Source organism: Fulmarus glacialis, unplaced genomic scaffold (assembly GCF_000690835.1).
Source record: "Fulmarus glacialis isolate BGI_N327 unplaced genomic scaffold, ASM69083v1 scaffold6850, whole genome shotgun sequence".
Taxonomy (NCBI): Eukaryota; Metazoa; Chordata; class Aves; order Procellariiformes; family Procellariidae; genus Fulmarus; species Fulmarus glacialis.
The window spans coordinates 25,034-39,616 of NW_009189475.1; the positions used below are offsets into that span (position 1 = coordinate 25,034).

At 40.6% G+C, this 14,583-nt stretch overlaps 1 protein-coding gene across 1 annotated transcript in view; it reads right to left on the reverse strand.

Annotated features, from left to right (window-relative positions):
• The window catches only part of LOC104079949 (probable acyl-CoA dehydrogenase 6), a gene marked incomplete at its 5' end in the record, with an annotated part of 30,341 nt that overhangs the window by 15,287 nt on the left and 471 nt on the right, over positions 1-14,583 (reverse strand). Inside the window, 2 exons of the mRNA XM_009582161.1 lie at positions 1,482-1,649; positions 7,748-7,854. Coding sequence (XP_009580456.1) covers positions 1,482-1,649; positions 7,748-7,854 — 275 coding nt within the window. The remainder of the gene's footprint in view (positions 1-1,481; positions 1,650-7,747; positions 7,855-14,583) is intronic.

Sequence of the window (14,583 nt, forward strand, 5' to 3'; positions counted from 1 at the left end):
ATCTTGGTACAGTGACCCTTTTGGAGGTCAAAATCTGTATCACACAGAAGAATGAAAGCAAACACACTTTGAGAAGTGCAATTTTTGTTTCTAAGACGACTTCTACACTTCTGCAGATCAGCTTCAGGTGAATCAGGCAATTTTTCTATTCAAAATCTATTTACCTTTATCTATTTACAGATAAAGAAGGTCTGTGTATAGGCTGTGTGACCTAACAACAGGTCCACCCGTGTGGACTGTACCACTGAAACCTGTACCCTTAGATCAGGATGCATTTCTTCGGTGTCTTCACCCAAATTACTAGTTGTCTTCAGAAACAAATCCCTACTTCCAAGATCTTTGAAACTTTCACTCCAGCCCACATTTAACTCACAGACTATTTTTGTAATTTAAACTGATAATGATAGTAGCACCCTGGCAAAAAGATCCCTTTGCAGAGCACAGCCATGAAGCACCCTGGGTATGCCTGCACTTCTCTTCAGCAAGCCCACCAGGTTGGATGGTGGAGGACGGTTATCGGAGGAAGATCAGAACCATCCACACAATACAATCACAGCACAGCATTGCATCCTTCTAATATTCAATACAGCTGGTCAGTAAACCCACCCTAACGGAGTCAGATACTGCCCATGGGCTCCTGGGAGGCAGGTGTTGGCATGTGGGATAAGATTGTTTTGGGAGGTATTTCCCATATACTTCCCAAGTTTGAAATCTCTGAACTCTTTATCCTTTTACTTTCACGTGTTTGAGAATCATTTTCAATATTTTCTGAAGAAATAAGACAGCAAGCTTAAAAATTCTTCTCCATTCATTGAAAAAAGAAGTATATATTCTGTTCACCAGTCCTCATACGAAACAGGAAAGAGTTTAACGCTATTTTGGAAAGATAATTTAAGAACATTTTATGTATAGTTCATATGTAGCAAATATCTATGTAAATAGAGTAATACGTTATTTATTTTGCGGACTGCTTGCATCTTCATGCCTTTTGGGGACAGAAAACCAAGATAAAAGTTTTCTGAAACTTCTCCACAACTGAAAGACACTGGATGTTATAACTTAAAAAAAAAAATGTTGGCTCTATTTTTAGTGATTTCTTTGAGGCATTAATTTTGTCCTTGGCAATGACTTGTCTATTCATTCTCACAGGTGGTTATGAAATATTCCCACGCAAGTGTATCTGAACAACCTTTATAAATTTATTTTTGGCAAAAAGGACTCTCCATATAAAATTATTTGGGAGTCACAAGCTGAAGTCTGCAAAATATTTAACTTCCTTCTTGTTTCCTCTTGTCCCCTACTTTTTTGTGGAAGTGTGCAAATGCATTTCAGAACCAACTTTGTATGACAGTGAAACACCTAACTCAGAAGAGCATTTAAGGGTGCAGTCCTTTCTGTCAAACACCTTTCCTTCTTGTATTGGGCATACACGAAAGCACCGATAAAATCAAATTAGAAGAGAAAGAGTTCTGTGTTATTACCAGGTAGATTCATTGGCAGACATATGAGAGATTTATTTCGATGGGGAGGTCCTTCACTGGTGTTTGCCAGCAGGCACATCCAGTCCGCTTGGCACCCGGACGTAGTCCACATCTTACCACCGTTTATGACATATTCATCGCCTTTTCTCACAGCTGTCGTCTTGATATCTATTTCAAAACATAGGGAATGAAGGGTTATTCTTGTGACGGAGGGATAGGCTGGTCCCTGTATGACTGGCAGAGTCACTCCCTTGCTCCCAGACAGACAACTAATATTTGGTTCTCCCTTCATACCCGCCAAGTCCTCCAGCTCTTCCAGGCTGCACCAGGCAGACGCGTCTAGACAACTCTTGGAAGGCAAGCCAGGGAATCCAGACCACTTCTCTCACCCTCCTTTAGGTGGAGTCTTCATCCCAGCGGATGAAAGCAGAAAACTTTCCCTAAGTAAATTTGGTCGTCAAAAACTCGGGCCAGAAACATTTCAGTCTGAGGTGATCTATTACGCATTTCTGTTACTGTGCACGTTAGTCACTGAGGAGGCCATTTATTTCAGAGTCTTGACAAACAAACATAAGCCTCAATATCTGTGTATGCATAAAGCTATACGTACATGCACTTCCTGCATGTTCTTGGTCAGAATGGCATAATAAATTCAAAGCTAGTAAACTTTCAAAAGGCCAAGTCTAAATGCTAAGAATGCCTGTACATGAAGGAGTTCTAAACACCTGCTATTTATACCCCCTGGCAAAAAACAATCTTATTTTCATCCGTGAGTGTTCACATCACGCTGCAAGCAGCCCTAGCTGCAACAGACAGCCGGAGTGAATCATTAGTTATTATTTATACTCCAGCAGAATTTCCAAAGGGCTGCCTTCTTCCCCCTGCCACTGAACTACTTCACCTAAAACCCCAACTGAGGAAGACTCTCCAACAGATACCTAGCTATAAGTAGGTGATGGTATAAAAGAACCCTACCGCACCCCTAATAGCACCTGTAAATCTAATGAGACTGTAAAGTCCATAAAAGGCCACCTGCTGAGGGAGGCAGTAGACTTGGAGGGTAGGAGTCAGACACCAAGTGGAGTGGGCAGGCACATTTAGGTCAGCTTTGTACCTTCATACACACCCACCTCAATCTGCACATGAACCTTCTTCCCAAAGGCTCTATACATAAAACAAAGAAAACCCAAGTATCTGATCTTCATTTACAAGGTAAACTGGGACTGTGGTAAGCATGGCTGAAAAGAAGTCTTGTTAATGAAGAAACTGGGGGAAAATGATGCGAGAAAATTGTATAAGACAAGGGAATATCGGATATAGCTATGGCTAAAGGAACTTACATGCAGATAATGCTGAACAGCAAGAGTGGATAAAAACAGTAGCCATATAGCTATTCAGTCAATGAAAGGACTATGCCAAATCTGTCCAAGGGACTTGATATGAAATCTGTATAATAATGAAGGCCAACAAACTGAGTTGTTGGAATCTGAAGTACTGATGCTCATAATAAATGGACACAGACACTGGACAATCATATATGTGGAGACTAAATAATAAGTGAAGGACACACAAGAGCCGGAATAAGAAATATGACACTGTAGTGAAGTGGCGTGAAAAGGATGGGAGCATACAGTGATTTACATCACACATCCCTTTGTTGTGGAACAGCTACTGAAAAGATTAGATAGCGGTCCCATGGAAGGTCTGCAGAGGAACAATGAGCACTGTGATGTTATCACAGATGTAAACAGTTCTTGCAAGCATGGTGTCAGAGGGGACTAACCACCCAAATACAGACTAAAGAACAAAGGCCTTACTAATGAGCATATTCAAGTACTCCCAGATGTGATGGCTGACAGTTTGCTTCAAACACTTGAGAAATGACTATTTTAAATTAACTTATGAAGAGTTGATTCTCTTTAATCAGAAGATAGATGATCAAGTCAATAAGTAAGTTTTATGTTTAAAATACAGCAGGCTTCGAAAACCTACTTAACAGTTTACTGAAGTCAAGTGGACTCAGTCTCAGGGATATGGCTATGAAGATAATTTGATATATTTGACTGTAATTATTCTCTCTGACAGAGCATAGCTCTGGGAAAAGGTTACTTCAGTGGGTGCTCCATAACTCATTTTTGGCAGGTCCACACCACTGGCCCTGTAGTGCCCATAACTGAACAACTTACAGAGCGTGCTCTGAGGGCCCCTTCTAGGAAAGACCACAAGGCATCATCGAAAGGCATATGATACGGCTAGTGCCATATAAGCAACCAGGGGTGGTGGCTTCGCTATTCAAATCACAACATACTTGAGCCTCAAGTTTTCTTCTCCACTGTGCTCTTGAGTCCAGCTATGCATCTAAATAGATTTGACAAAAGGGAAGGTTGGCTTCAACTTTTAAGGTCAATATTATGATCAAAGAGAGGCAACGCATATCCTTAAAGTAAAAAATGAAGAACACATATCTGGAATGTACATTATCAGCACAGGAAAAAAACCCCAAAACTTGCATGAAATAGCTTCAAGTCTAACTGAATGAACAATCACTTCAAAAAACAGGAGATGGCCTACAGGAAAGGAAAGAGATTAATCATCAAAGTAAGCTACAGTTTGGAGGTCAGAAGGTAAGAACTGCCACAGGTCAAACCAAGTTAAATCTTGTAGATGAAAACCAACAAAATCGAAGAAGATTGAGGCGGCAAACAAAAACGTTTTAGCCACAGAAATGAAAAGAGAATGGGAAAAAAGATGAGGCATATAGAGGATGCCTCAAAACTAAAGAAATATTTCACATGAGATTACAAAATGATTCACAATATAGCTGACAAAGCCAGACATCTACAGGAAGGACTGTACAGCAACTAAAATTAGTGACAACAGAGGTTGTTGGTTTTGGCAATCTGCACAGCCTCAGAATACATTTGGAAAGAAAAGAATTCAATTTACCAGTGGTATCTTATTTAAAACCAACTGGATTTGTTTATTATGAAAAAGGATTTTCCAGAGAAAAGCAGAACAGGAAAACTCCTGCCGAACCCAAGCAAACTAAAATTGGTGCTACTAGGTAACTATGAGTTAAAATTTTGAAAAGATAAGAATTAGGACAAAAGTGGAAATGTGGGTAAGGAACTTGGCAAAGGGGAAATTGCATCAGGTTGCATTAAAAGAGGAAGTGTCGATGTGCAGGGAGGGTACTATTGGAGCTCCTCCTTGGATATCAGCCTTTGGACAAAACCTATTGAATATTTCCATTAATGATCTTTAAAAGAAGAATAGGAATCCACTAATGAAATTTGCTGGTGACACAAACTTGGGAGACATCACCAATACAGACAACTGAGGTATCGCCCAGAAAGGAATAATCTTGAGTTTTCAAATTCAACATGGCAAGTACAAGTATTTAGGCACAAAGTAGTAAGAATGATTGCTGTATCTTACAATGTTTCAATAGCAAACCGCTAATGAAGATGATCTGTATAGTTAATCACACGATTCACAAGCCAGCAAACTGTTGTGTAACATTACATATTGGAGGATAATAATTCTATTAGGGTTGGAGAAGTATTTGTGCCATTATAGACACTATGTACAATTTTCATAGAATCATAGAATCATTGAGGTTGGAAAAGACCTCTAAGATCATCAAGTCCAACTGTTAACCCAACACCATCATGCCCACTAAACCATGTCCCTAAGCGCCTCATCTACACGTCTTTTACATACTTCCAGGGATGGTGACTCAACCACTTCCCTGGGCAGCCTGTTCCAAGGCCTGACCACTCTTTCAGTAAAGAAGTTTTTCCTGATGTCCAGTCTAAACCTCCCTTGGCGCAACTTGAGGCCATTTCCTCTCGTCCTATCGCTTGTTACTTGGGAGAAGAGACCAACCCCCCCCTCGCTACAACCTCCTTTCAGGTAGTTGTAGAGTGAGATGAGGGCTCCCCTCAGCCTCCTCTTCTCCAGGCTAAACAGCCCCAGTTCCCTCAGCCGCTCCTCATAAGACTTGTTCTCTAGACCCTTCAACAGCTTCGTTGCCCTTCTCTGGACACGCTCCAGCACCTCAGTGTCCTTCCTTTTGGTTTTTCATGCTCAAAAAAGATGACCTAAACCCAGAAAAGCAGAAAGACTGGATTCCATTGAGACAAAATGGGGCAAGATATCTGTGTTGAAGAGGTAGACATGAACAGGGTTACTTGGTGCAGTTGCCTGGAAGACGTAACTTGAAGAAAAAGGAAATGTTCACTTCTCATGTAGAGAAACACTTTTTTTTCTTCTGTGTTATCCTCACCTTCAGCAATTTTGGAACTGGCAGAAGAAAATGCTAGAGATACCTTACTCTGTGTCATTCTTCAGTTTAAAATATACCGGCTCACATGGCAGAAGCACGTTCCCCAACCTTTACATGTGAACAGCTGCTATGCTTAACTACCCCTTCACTTATCTAAGGGAGACAAACATCCCAATAGCCTGAGAAACCAAAGGAAGTATCCAGTGCAGTTTCAGGCAGTTCAGTCTACTTTAAAGTGGGGCCACCTGGAGATGGCATGTTCTTTCTGCCTCGTGCAAACCAGTGGTACTCAGAACATAAGCTAGTGCTGCTTATGCCGAAGTTGTCCATTTAATTACCCTTTAGAAGCATTGTAAGCTGGTTTCTGGATTTATACCAGGGACCAGATCCTCCGTGACAAGTGAAAAAGTATAATCATTTCATCCTGCAGTCTCCCTCCCAGCTGCAGCCTGGGTTCACCAGATAATCCTAGTTGATTCCAAATTTCTCTTTAACTGTATTAATCCAAGTGTATCATACCAATTAAACTAGATGATAAACAACATGCAGCTAAAAGAATATTTATGTTACTTATTATCTGGAACACTGCATCAAAAATTAAAATCATATTTAGAAAGTTCTGATAATCATCTAATTAAACTAGAGAGGCATTAATTAAAATAAATGATGTTGTATATCCTACATTAGCAAAATAAATGATGTTGTATTTCCTACATTAGAAAAATTCAAATTTCAAATTATTTTAATGAAAAACAAGTCTCTACAAATTATGGATTTTTTCTTATGAACAAAATCAATTAACTAGAAAGGAAAACAGCAATGGATCATGCAGGAAGATTTAGTCCCATTATTTCATTATCCCCATTAACTCTCTTGAAAACTACCTGCTGCACCCTTGCTCTGACACTGAATAATTACCTATTTGTCTTGAGAAAACAACGTAAGTTTGGTCAAGGAGGTGGACATAGGACTCTGCTGATCAAAAAACTTCTGTCAAACTCAGTGATTTTGTCTGCAGGAAGACGTTGTCTCGGTAATTTGTAGGAGCACAATGTGTTCAACTTAGCCATCCTGTGTCCAACAACAAAACCTCTAAAAGTGGTTTCTTCTCATTCCCTTTTCCTTGAAGTCCACGATCACAGTCAGGTGAGATATCTTTTACTTTTTCTACAATACCTGTTCTAATTTAATTCTTCAAATTATCTACTGCCTCAGGCACTTCAGAATAATAGTTTAATTTGTCCACGTTTTTAAACATATTCTTGCACTAAAACGAGGAAATAGTTGCATGCAAAGTAACTAAATCGCAAAGCTAATAGATTTGACGTGGCAAATTGTTCTTTAGCTCTAAATAAAACAACCACCAGTTCAGAGACATTTTTGCTGCACAGGAACGACGGGAGGGGCTGAGGTGAGGTAAGAATGAGCAAGAGGAACCCATTGTCAAAGTGACGCCATCGTTTTCAGAGTGGACTAGCTCTGCAATTCGCCCATGTTCAGTGGAGAGGTCTGTTTTAAGGAAGTGCAAGTTTTAGTACAGTTGAACAGGTCACACTCCCAGCATGTACGTCTGCAGGTTTGCACAACTGACGGTGGCTGTGCAGCTACAGGCGGTGCCGGAGTGCTCCCTGCCAGTGGTGAGTCCCACAGAGCAGCAGAGGCAGCAGCAGCAGCAGGACAAACACTAGGAGAATTCCAAGGCCAGCATGACAGCTGCATATTAACCTGCTGTGCTCAGCCTACACAGGGTCATAGCTATTGATTCACGGACAAACACATTCAATTTGATTGCTTTTAGATGCATCAGAGGCATGCGTTACTGCTCCTGGAATATTACTTTTTGCCCTTGCCACGCCAGACTTTCCTTCCTTTGTATTTCTTACAAATGATAGTGGCAAAGGGAAGGGTCAGGGAAACCAGATTCTTTCCATTAAAATACCAGGCTGTCTAAAATTGGCAATTTGCTAGGTTAACTTACTTGCGACATCTGACCCAGCTCCAGCTTCACTGACTCCCAAGCAAACCACAAGATCTCCAGCTATAGTTGGTACGAGGAACTGTTTTTTCAACTCATCAGAACCAAACCTGCAACAATATAATGAAAAAGATAGGATATTAAAAGCTTCTGAAGGTATTTATTTACAAATTAGTTACAAATTTTGTTCTACCCACACAGTGATCAATTTTCCTATGACTAGGTAAAACCTGTCCCAGAGCCAAAAGACAGAATAGATACCCTCCAAATCTATGATTCAGAGCCTTCACCAGAAGTGCAGCCACAATCATTTTAAACAAGGTTTTTACAAGTATTTGGGCATCTTACTCCCACAGAAACATGTGGTCTAGATGCCCAAAATCTGATCTTTATGACTCTTGTTTTGAGAGCTATCAGATCTAAATAAATGTGATCCCTGGGATCTCCCCTCAATGCTCCTGCACCAGCCTGCAGTCAGACAGGATGGAGGACCTGCTCTGCACATCTTCTCACTGTTGCACCAGCTCTTTGCCAGGTTTTAGCGGTGACTGAAAAGTTATGACATCTGATGGCCACCCTCTGCAAATATCTTTATTTACATTATTAATATTTCACATCTGCATTTAAATCACACAGTGAAATCCGTTAGCGCTTCTTCCCAGCCGTTCTTTTAGTCCCCACAAAAATAAAAAGGGAAACAGCAAACTGTTGACGGCATTTTAACACAAAAAATTCACTTGGCCGTATTTCAATTCAGTTAAGAGACACCCTCTTTTTTTCCAACGTTTAGCTGCTTTCATCGATTCAAAACATGGTCCATGTCATTTCACGGTTAATTTTGTCCTAATTAACATTCACCGATTTGGTCTTGCAGCGTGAATGGTGAGCTCGTGGTCTAGTTCTTGAACCTCTCTTGTGCTAGACTGGAAAATTCCTCGGGTCATGAGATGTCTCTTCCGTGAGCAGAAATCCATACAAGTCAAGTTCCTCCTCAGCCTCCTCTTCGGTATGAGGAGGTCAGCATCTCCACTCATCTCCTGAGGCTCGCTGGCTGCCTAAGCAGGCTGCAGTTACCTGGGCCCTCCTTTTACAACACTGTCCCGGTATTTCCAAAGGAGTGATGCCACTTTAGCTAAGGCTCTGTCTCTTCCCCTCCACTCCAACCCTGACACAAAACAGCCAAAGGACATGGGACTGCCAGAGAACAGACTGGGAGCTGGCAGGCACCTTCACTTTGTGCACATGGGGAGCTCAATTCCTAGTCCTGTCCCTGCTGATAATCATGGCAGCAATCCCAAATAAATGCAAGAAGCGAGCTTGGAGTGTTTACTCCTTCCTCCAGCATACTGGGACAAAGTCACCGTGTCTGTTATGCAGTGTACTTTTTTTTTTTTTTTCTTTTCCTTGGGACATGATCAAGTATGGCCAGCTGAACATTCATTAGATAAAAAAGCCCCAACCAACAACATGAAAAATCAGATTATGAGAGGAGCTAGCGGGATTTTTGGCAATGCTTTCTGATACTTAGAACATTGCTGACCTTTAGTTATTTCAACAGAGGATTTCCATGACAAAAGCTTTCCTCAGAATAATGTTTTTGGTTTGATATCTTTGTTTGTTTGGTTTAAGTTCCAGAAAACAGTTCAGCTCTTCCCAAAAATGAGGCTACAGAAGAAGTTATTTTGCAATTAAAAAAGAAGTCTGGCAACACTATCTTCCCAAGATGGGTCTTTATGCCCTGCAGGAAGGACATGCAGCCTAGCAAGCAGCTAGCTATTGTGTTAGAAATATGCTGTTTCTGTAAAATTCTACCCATTTTAAATGCATCCCAGAAAAATCTCAGGTTTGCATAAATGCAACACCCACTTCTTCCCAGTTTCACAGCTCCAGAATTAGAAAACTCCGTTCGCAATGAGATCATGCTCTGGCTCAAGACAGACCAGACTCTCTCTGCTTTCTGGGCCGGGGCCATACCCCACAGCATAGTTTCCCATGTGATTAACTGTGCAGCCTTAGCATCGCTTTAAAATATATTTTCATGCATGTGTGTATGTATACACACATACACACACGAGTCTGCAGTCAATAAACCAGAGCTCCTTGTTGATGCTGGGCAACCCAGAAGTCCAAAGTGTGAGATTCTGACACATTTAGAGTTGCACGAAAGTCCTTTCTTGCTCCACACTTTATAAGTAATGTTGGTGAAATGTCATGAATACAAACACAAAAATGTCAATGCTATACAATCTTGTAAGTGGTGGGTAAAAGGAAAATAAAACCATGGCAAAATACAGATGTAAGAACACCTCCTTGATCAGAACACAGTTCTGTTTATGTGCTCTGCCAATTAGAAATTTGAAGTCACCTTTATTCCTCTCAAATATATATAAAAATCTGGTTTCTGACAGGTTAGATTGCTACATTGAATGAAAATATGTCTATCATACATCACTATTCTGACTTAATTGGGCTGATAATCATCTCAGTAGAACTGCACATCTTACTCACTTTTGTTTCTTTTACTTCTGGGGAAAAAAGCTGAGCTGAAGTGAATTAAGTAAGGTAGTAAGGAAAGTTCTGAGTAGAACTGACAGATACACTAGTATGATACACTATTAAGTGCAAATTGAAATTCTGAATATGAACAGCTGCGGGCAGTTCTAACACGGCTCTCAGCATTTGATCAACTCAAGCTTTCTTGCACTGGAGCTCACACATTCGAGCACTATTCACCACCAAAGGAAAAAAAAAAAAGAAAAGTTTTCAGATGATCTATGCATTATTCTACACTATCTCAAAGATGACACAATAGTTTACTCATGGACTTCCTAGGAATATAAAGATGATTTCCTTTATGCAAAGAAGAGGGTAACTGACCTACTGTCACTTTCCTTCTTACATACTAGCAAAAGTTTAATGTCTCCCAATTCTCTTTCTGTTCTGCTCCTAGGCTCAAACTATTAATAACGCAGTAGCCTCGTGCCACGCTCTTGCTTCGGTGTAGTCCTGCATCCTACCATCTGATGTCCCAGTCCAGCTTAGCAGTACTCCTTGGATCTTCGAGATACAGGAAGAGCAGCATGAAAAAATGAAAGGGAAGCGATGCTCTTTACAGGCATAGAAAGGGCTAGAAATGCATGGTGAACAGCAGCAAGCACCCTTGGGCAGCATGGAAGCCTCATTAAGTTCAGTAATTTACATAAGCTGGATTTAAAAGACTCCACACTGCAATCAGCTTTCTCTCCTTGAGTCCCTATTTCAGTCAAGATAAGAAGACAGGCGAGTCTAAAAAACCCATATTTAGAAAACTTATTTACTTTTTGTGAAAGATAGCATAAGAAAAAAAGCAGTAAGAAAAGTGCTCTCTGGCTCCCAGTTTTTATCAAGCCTTTAAGCTTCAGTTATTTGAAGATTTTACAAAATAAATTGCTCACTTCGAGTTACTGCTACATTCTGAAAAGAATACAGATGAGAAGCCTGTATGAGACTACCTGATGGAGATGACTACCTCATGCAGATAGGTTTTGGTTAAGAATGATTATGTCAATCTTCTATTTATTTAGGAATGCATTTTGCACTAAAACGCAGGTATTGTAAAAGAGGAGTCATTAAAGATTACCCTCTTTAGATCATGCAGTTTTTAAGAGCTACTCCTGTGGCTGCTGTCCTGCTGCTACCACACCAGCTCTGGAGACCTCAAGGCTGCCCACCAGACAACCGGCCACCGTCGCATGGCCAGGCTGTCACCAGGAGCTGGAGAAACCTCACAGGTATAGGAACAGTGTGAAACTGTTCTGAGGAAAGCTACTTCAGAAGCAGCTGCTTGACTTCATATTGCCCCACCACATTGCTCTGGCCAGGTTAGACCCTCACAGGTATTCAAGCCCACAAAGCAGCACAGCTGGCTATGGATGTAACATAACTAGCCATCATGACAGCAATGCTTAATGATACTTTTTTTAACGATATGTTGAAAGCTGCATCTGTAACACTCTCCGCTCTGGCTCAGGGCAAGACCTGGCCTACCTTACGCGCACTATACAAATTAAGTACCGAATGTGAGAATGAGACAACTCGGGATGTCTGTTCTTGAAGAAGCACAAAACCAAGCTTCCCTCATGCTATGCCACTGGGAAAGCCACTCGGCTCTTGACTGACCTCTTCCCATTTTCACCCATTTCCCAACTGATCAAGTGAATGATCCTGCTTTTCAAAACTGCTGTTCTGATTGTCAGCTGCAGCCTCTCTCCTTTGCAGCAAACAGGAAAAAAGACAGTAAAACTAACTTTTTGGACATTAATTCGCAGGTATGCTGCTGTTCAGGGTGGAGAAAGAATCAGCGACGAGTAAACTGATGAAATAGAAAAGCACTCTCTTCCCACTAAATAATCATCATTATCCTCACTGTTTTCCTATAAATAATGGGGAGGGTGTGGGGGAGGAGGGGCGGGAAGAAAAGGAAAGTTTACTGCCTACTGCCGAGATAAAGGAGCTCTACGCTGATCTGGTATCGCTGGGGATGTGTCACCCTATAGGTTTGTCATTCACTGCCTCAGCTGAGAGCTGCTTTCTAGACTCTACTTCCAAGCATGAAAGCAAGTGAAGTATTGTATCTGAATGCATTTGAAAGACCTGACAGAGAGTTACGTTCAGAACCAGGGACATCAAAGGTCAAATCACTGCTGACAAAACATTATGCATTTAGTTCTCAAATTTAGGAAGTGCTATTGCTTCACTTAGAGGAATCTGGGAAAAGAAATGGAGCAGTCTGGGCATCTTCAAGTGAAACAAAACTATTTTCTCCTATATTTGTCTGTACAATAGAAATGCATATAAATCAAAATCTGCAGGGTTGCTTCCAAGTATGACCATGAATATAACTTTCTGAAGGTTGTAAAAAAAAAACCATAAAGAATGAAGTAAAAAAAGGCAGGAACAATGAACAGGCAAACTGATAGAGGTAACATTTTCAAATCTTATTGTTTATATCATTAAAACTGTTACTACAACATACTTGCCATTTAACTTTGAGTATCTCAAAGACCTTCATAAACTAAACCTTGCAACAGCTTGTCACTGAAGCAAAACACCCCTGGAAGTTGCAGAAACAGCATCAAGAGGCATCCTGACTCTAGACCTTTTAAGACTTTATTTTTCCAAAGTATGAAAATTTAAAAAGCTCTGTGTGTGTGAATATGTGTACTCATCTGTTCAAACTACCGCTCTGTCTATATATCTAATTGAAGGAACATCTCTAATTTATAGTGGCAAAGCATGTTCATGACGTATCACATTCACTGAGTTGGTTTGCAGGTGCTCGATGAATGCTGAATAAAGCCCAAAGTTCGGAAAGCCAACAAAGGGCTCCAGACTTCTTTTAAAAAGCTTTTTAGGGGATGATGGTCAATTCCCGTATTACTGTTTACTTTGTGCACTGCTGATGCATCATGTGTAACAATGCATAGTTAAGATGCAAAATTTGGATTATCTCTTTGAACTCGTTTAGGATCACCACAGTACACAGGTACCTTTAAAGAAACCATCCAGGCTGTGAATGCAATTCGAATCCATGACCCAGGACGAGCAGTTAGCCCTCCCACTACACTGCATGAAGTAAAGCTGCACCTGTGTTGCAACCAGCTTTCTCTTTTCATTACCAAGTTTCACTTTTACATCTTAAGAGTGGGACACTGTACTGTATCACTAGTCAGTGGAATTGACTTAAAAGTGGAGGAAAAGTTCACTAATACAGATGCAAATTCAATTACAGATTTCATCATGTTAACAACATTTTCACATTTACTTTCCAAGAACATCCACTTTAGGATTTCACTAGCACAAATGTATGTAGCTTCACTGCTTTACTACAGCAGAACAGAGTAGCAGAAGGCCAAAAAACTGCAATGGAACAAAATCCCGACTTCTTTTACCCACAGATTTTTTTAAACCCCTGGGAATAAAAGGCTGTCATGGGGGCAAGGTAGTATTCTCTGAAGTCTTTTAAAATACTAATTTTATTCTTGGTTGGACTATAACCAAGCTCCTGTTGCAACAGACACACTGAACTCCATGCTTTCAGCAAGCTTTTGGTGTATAACACAAAGGAGAAGAAAACTTTTAGAAAGATTTCCCTGGCTGAAGTCGCACATACCTAGCAGAAGGATAAATGGATGTCAAGGGAACAGAGCCTACATTCTACAGCGGATTTACAGGCATTTTCATTCAGGATGGGGGAAAAAACCCCACACCAACAAACAACCCAACCCTAAAATGCTCTTCCTATGCAAAAATTCCCCTCTTGTATATCTGTTTTGTGCAGAGAAATTCCTGACTTCATCATCAGTATCTGAATTTAATCCCCACCGCCACCTTCCAGAATTTTAGGCATATCCATATTCCAGGGGCAAACTGCTGGACCAGCCTGTCGCCTTCCTCTAGTTTTGCAAACTGCTGTTTTGATGCAGAATGTCTGTGAAACTATTACATGAAGAAGAAGTTGTAACTGACACTTTTATTGAGGGAGGAAAAAGAAAAAACAAAACAGATTCAGAAACTGATGGAGCCTGAATGATAGCAAGTGATAAAAGGGGAACACTGAAACAAGCAGAGGAGAAAAAGCAAAATGAGTAATTGCCTGGAATGGGCGTATTTAGGAAGCATGATACATGTGCTATAACTTTAGGACTTACACCACTTTTTATTTCTGAAAAGTCATAGTCAGCGAGGAGCACCTTGTAAAGCTGGAAAAAAGCAGGTAAATTATAAAATAGAATTAGACTGCCCTTAATCATTACAACTAAATGCATCCTTAGTATGAGTGCACTGGAATATCTGGCTAA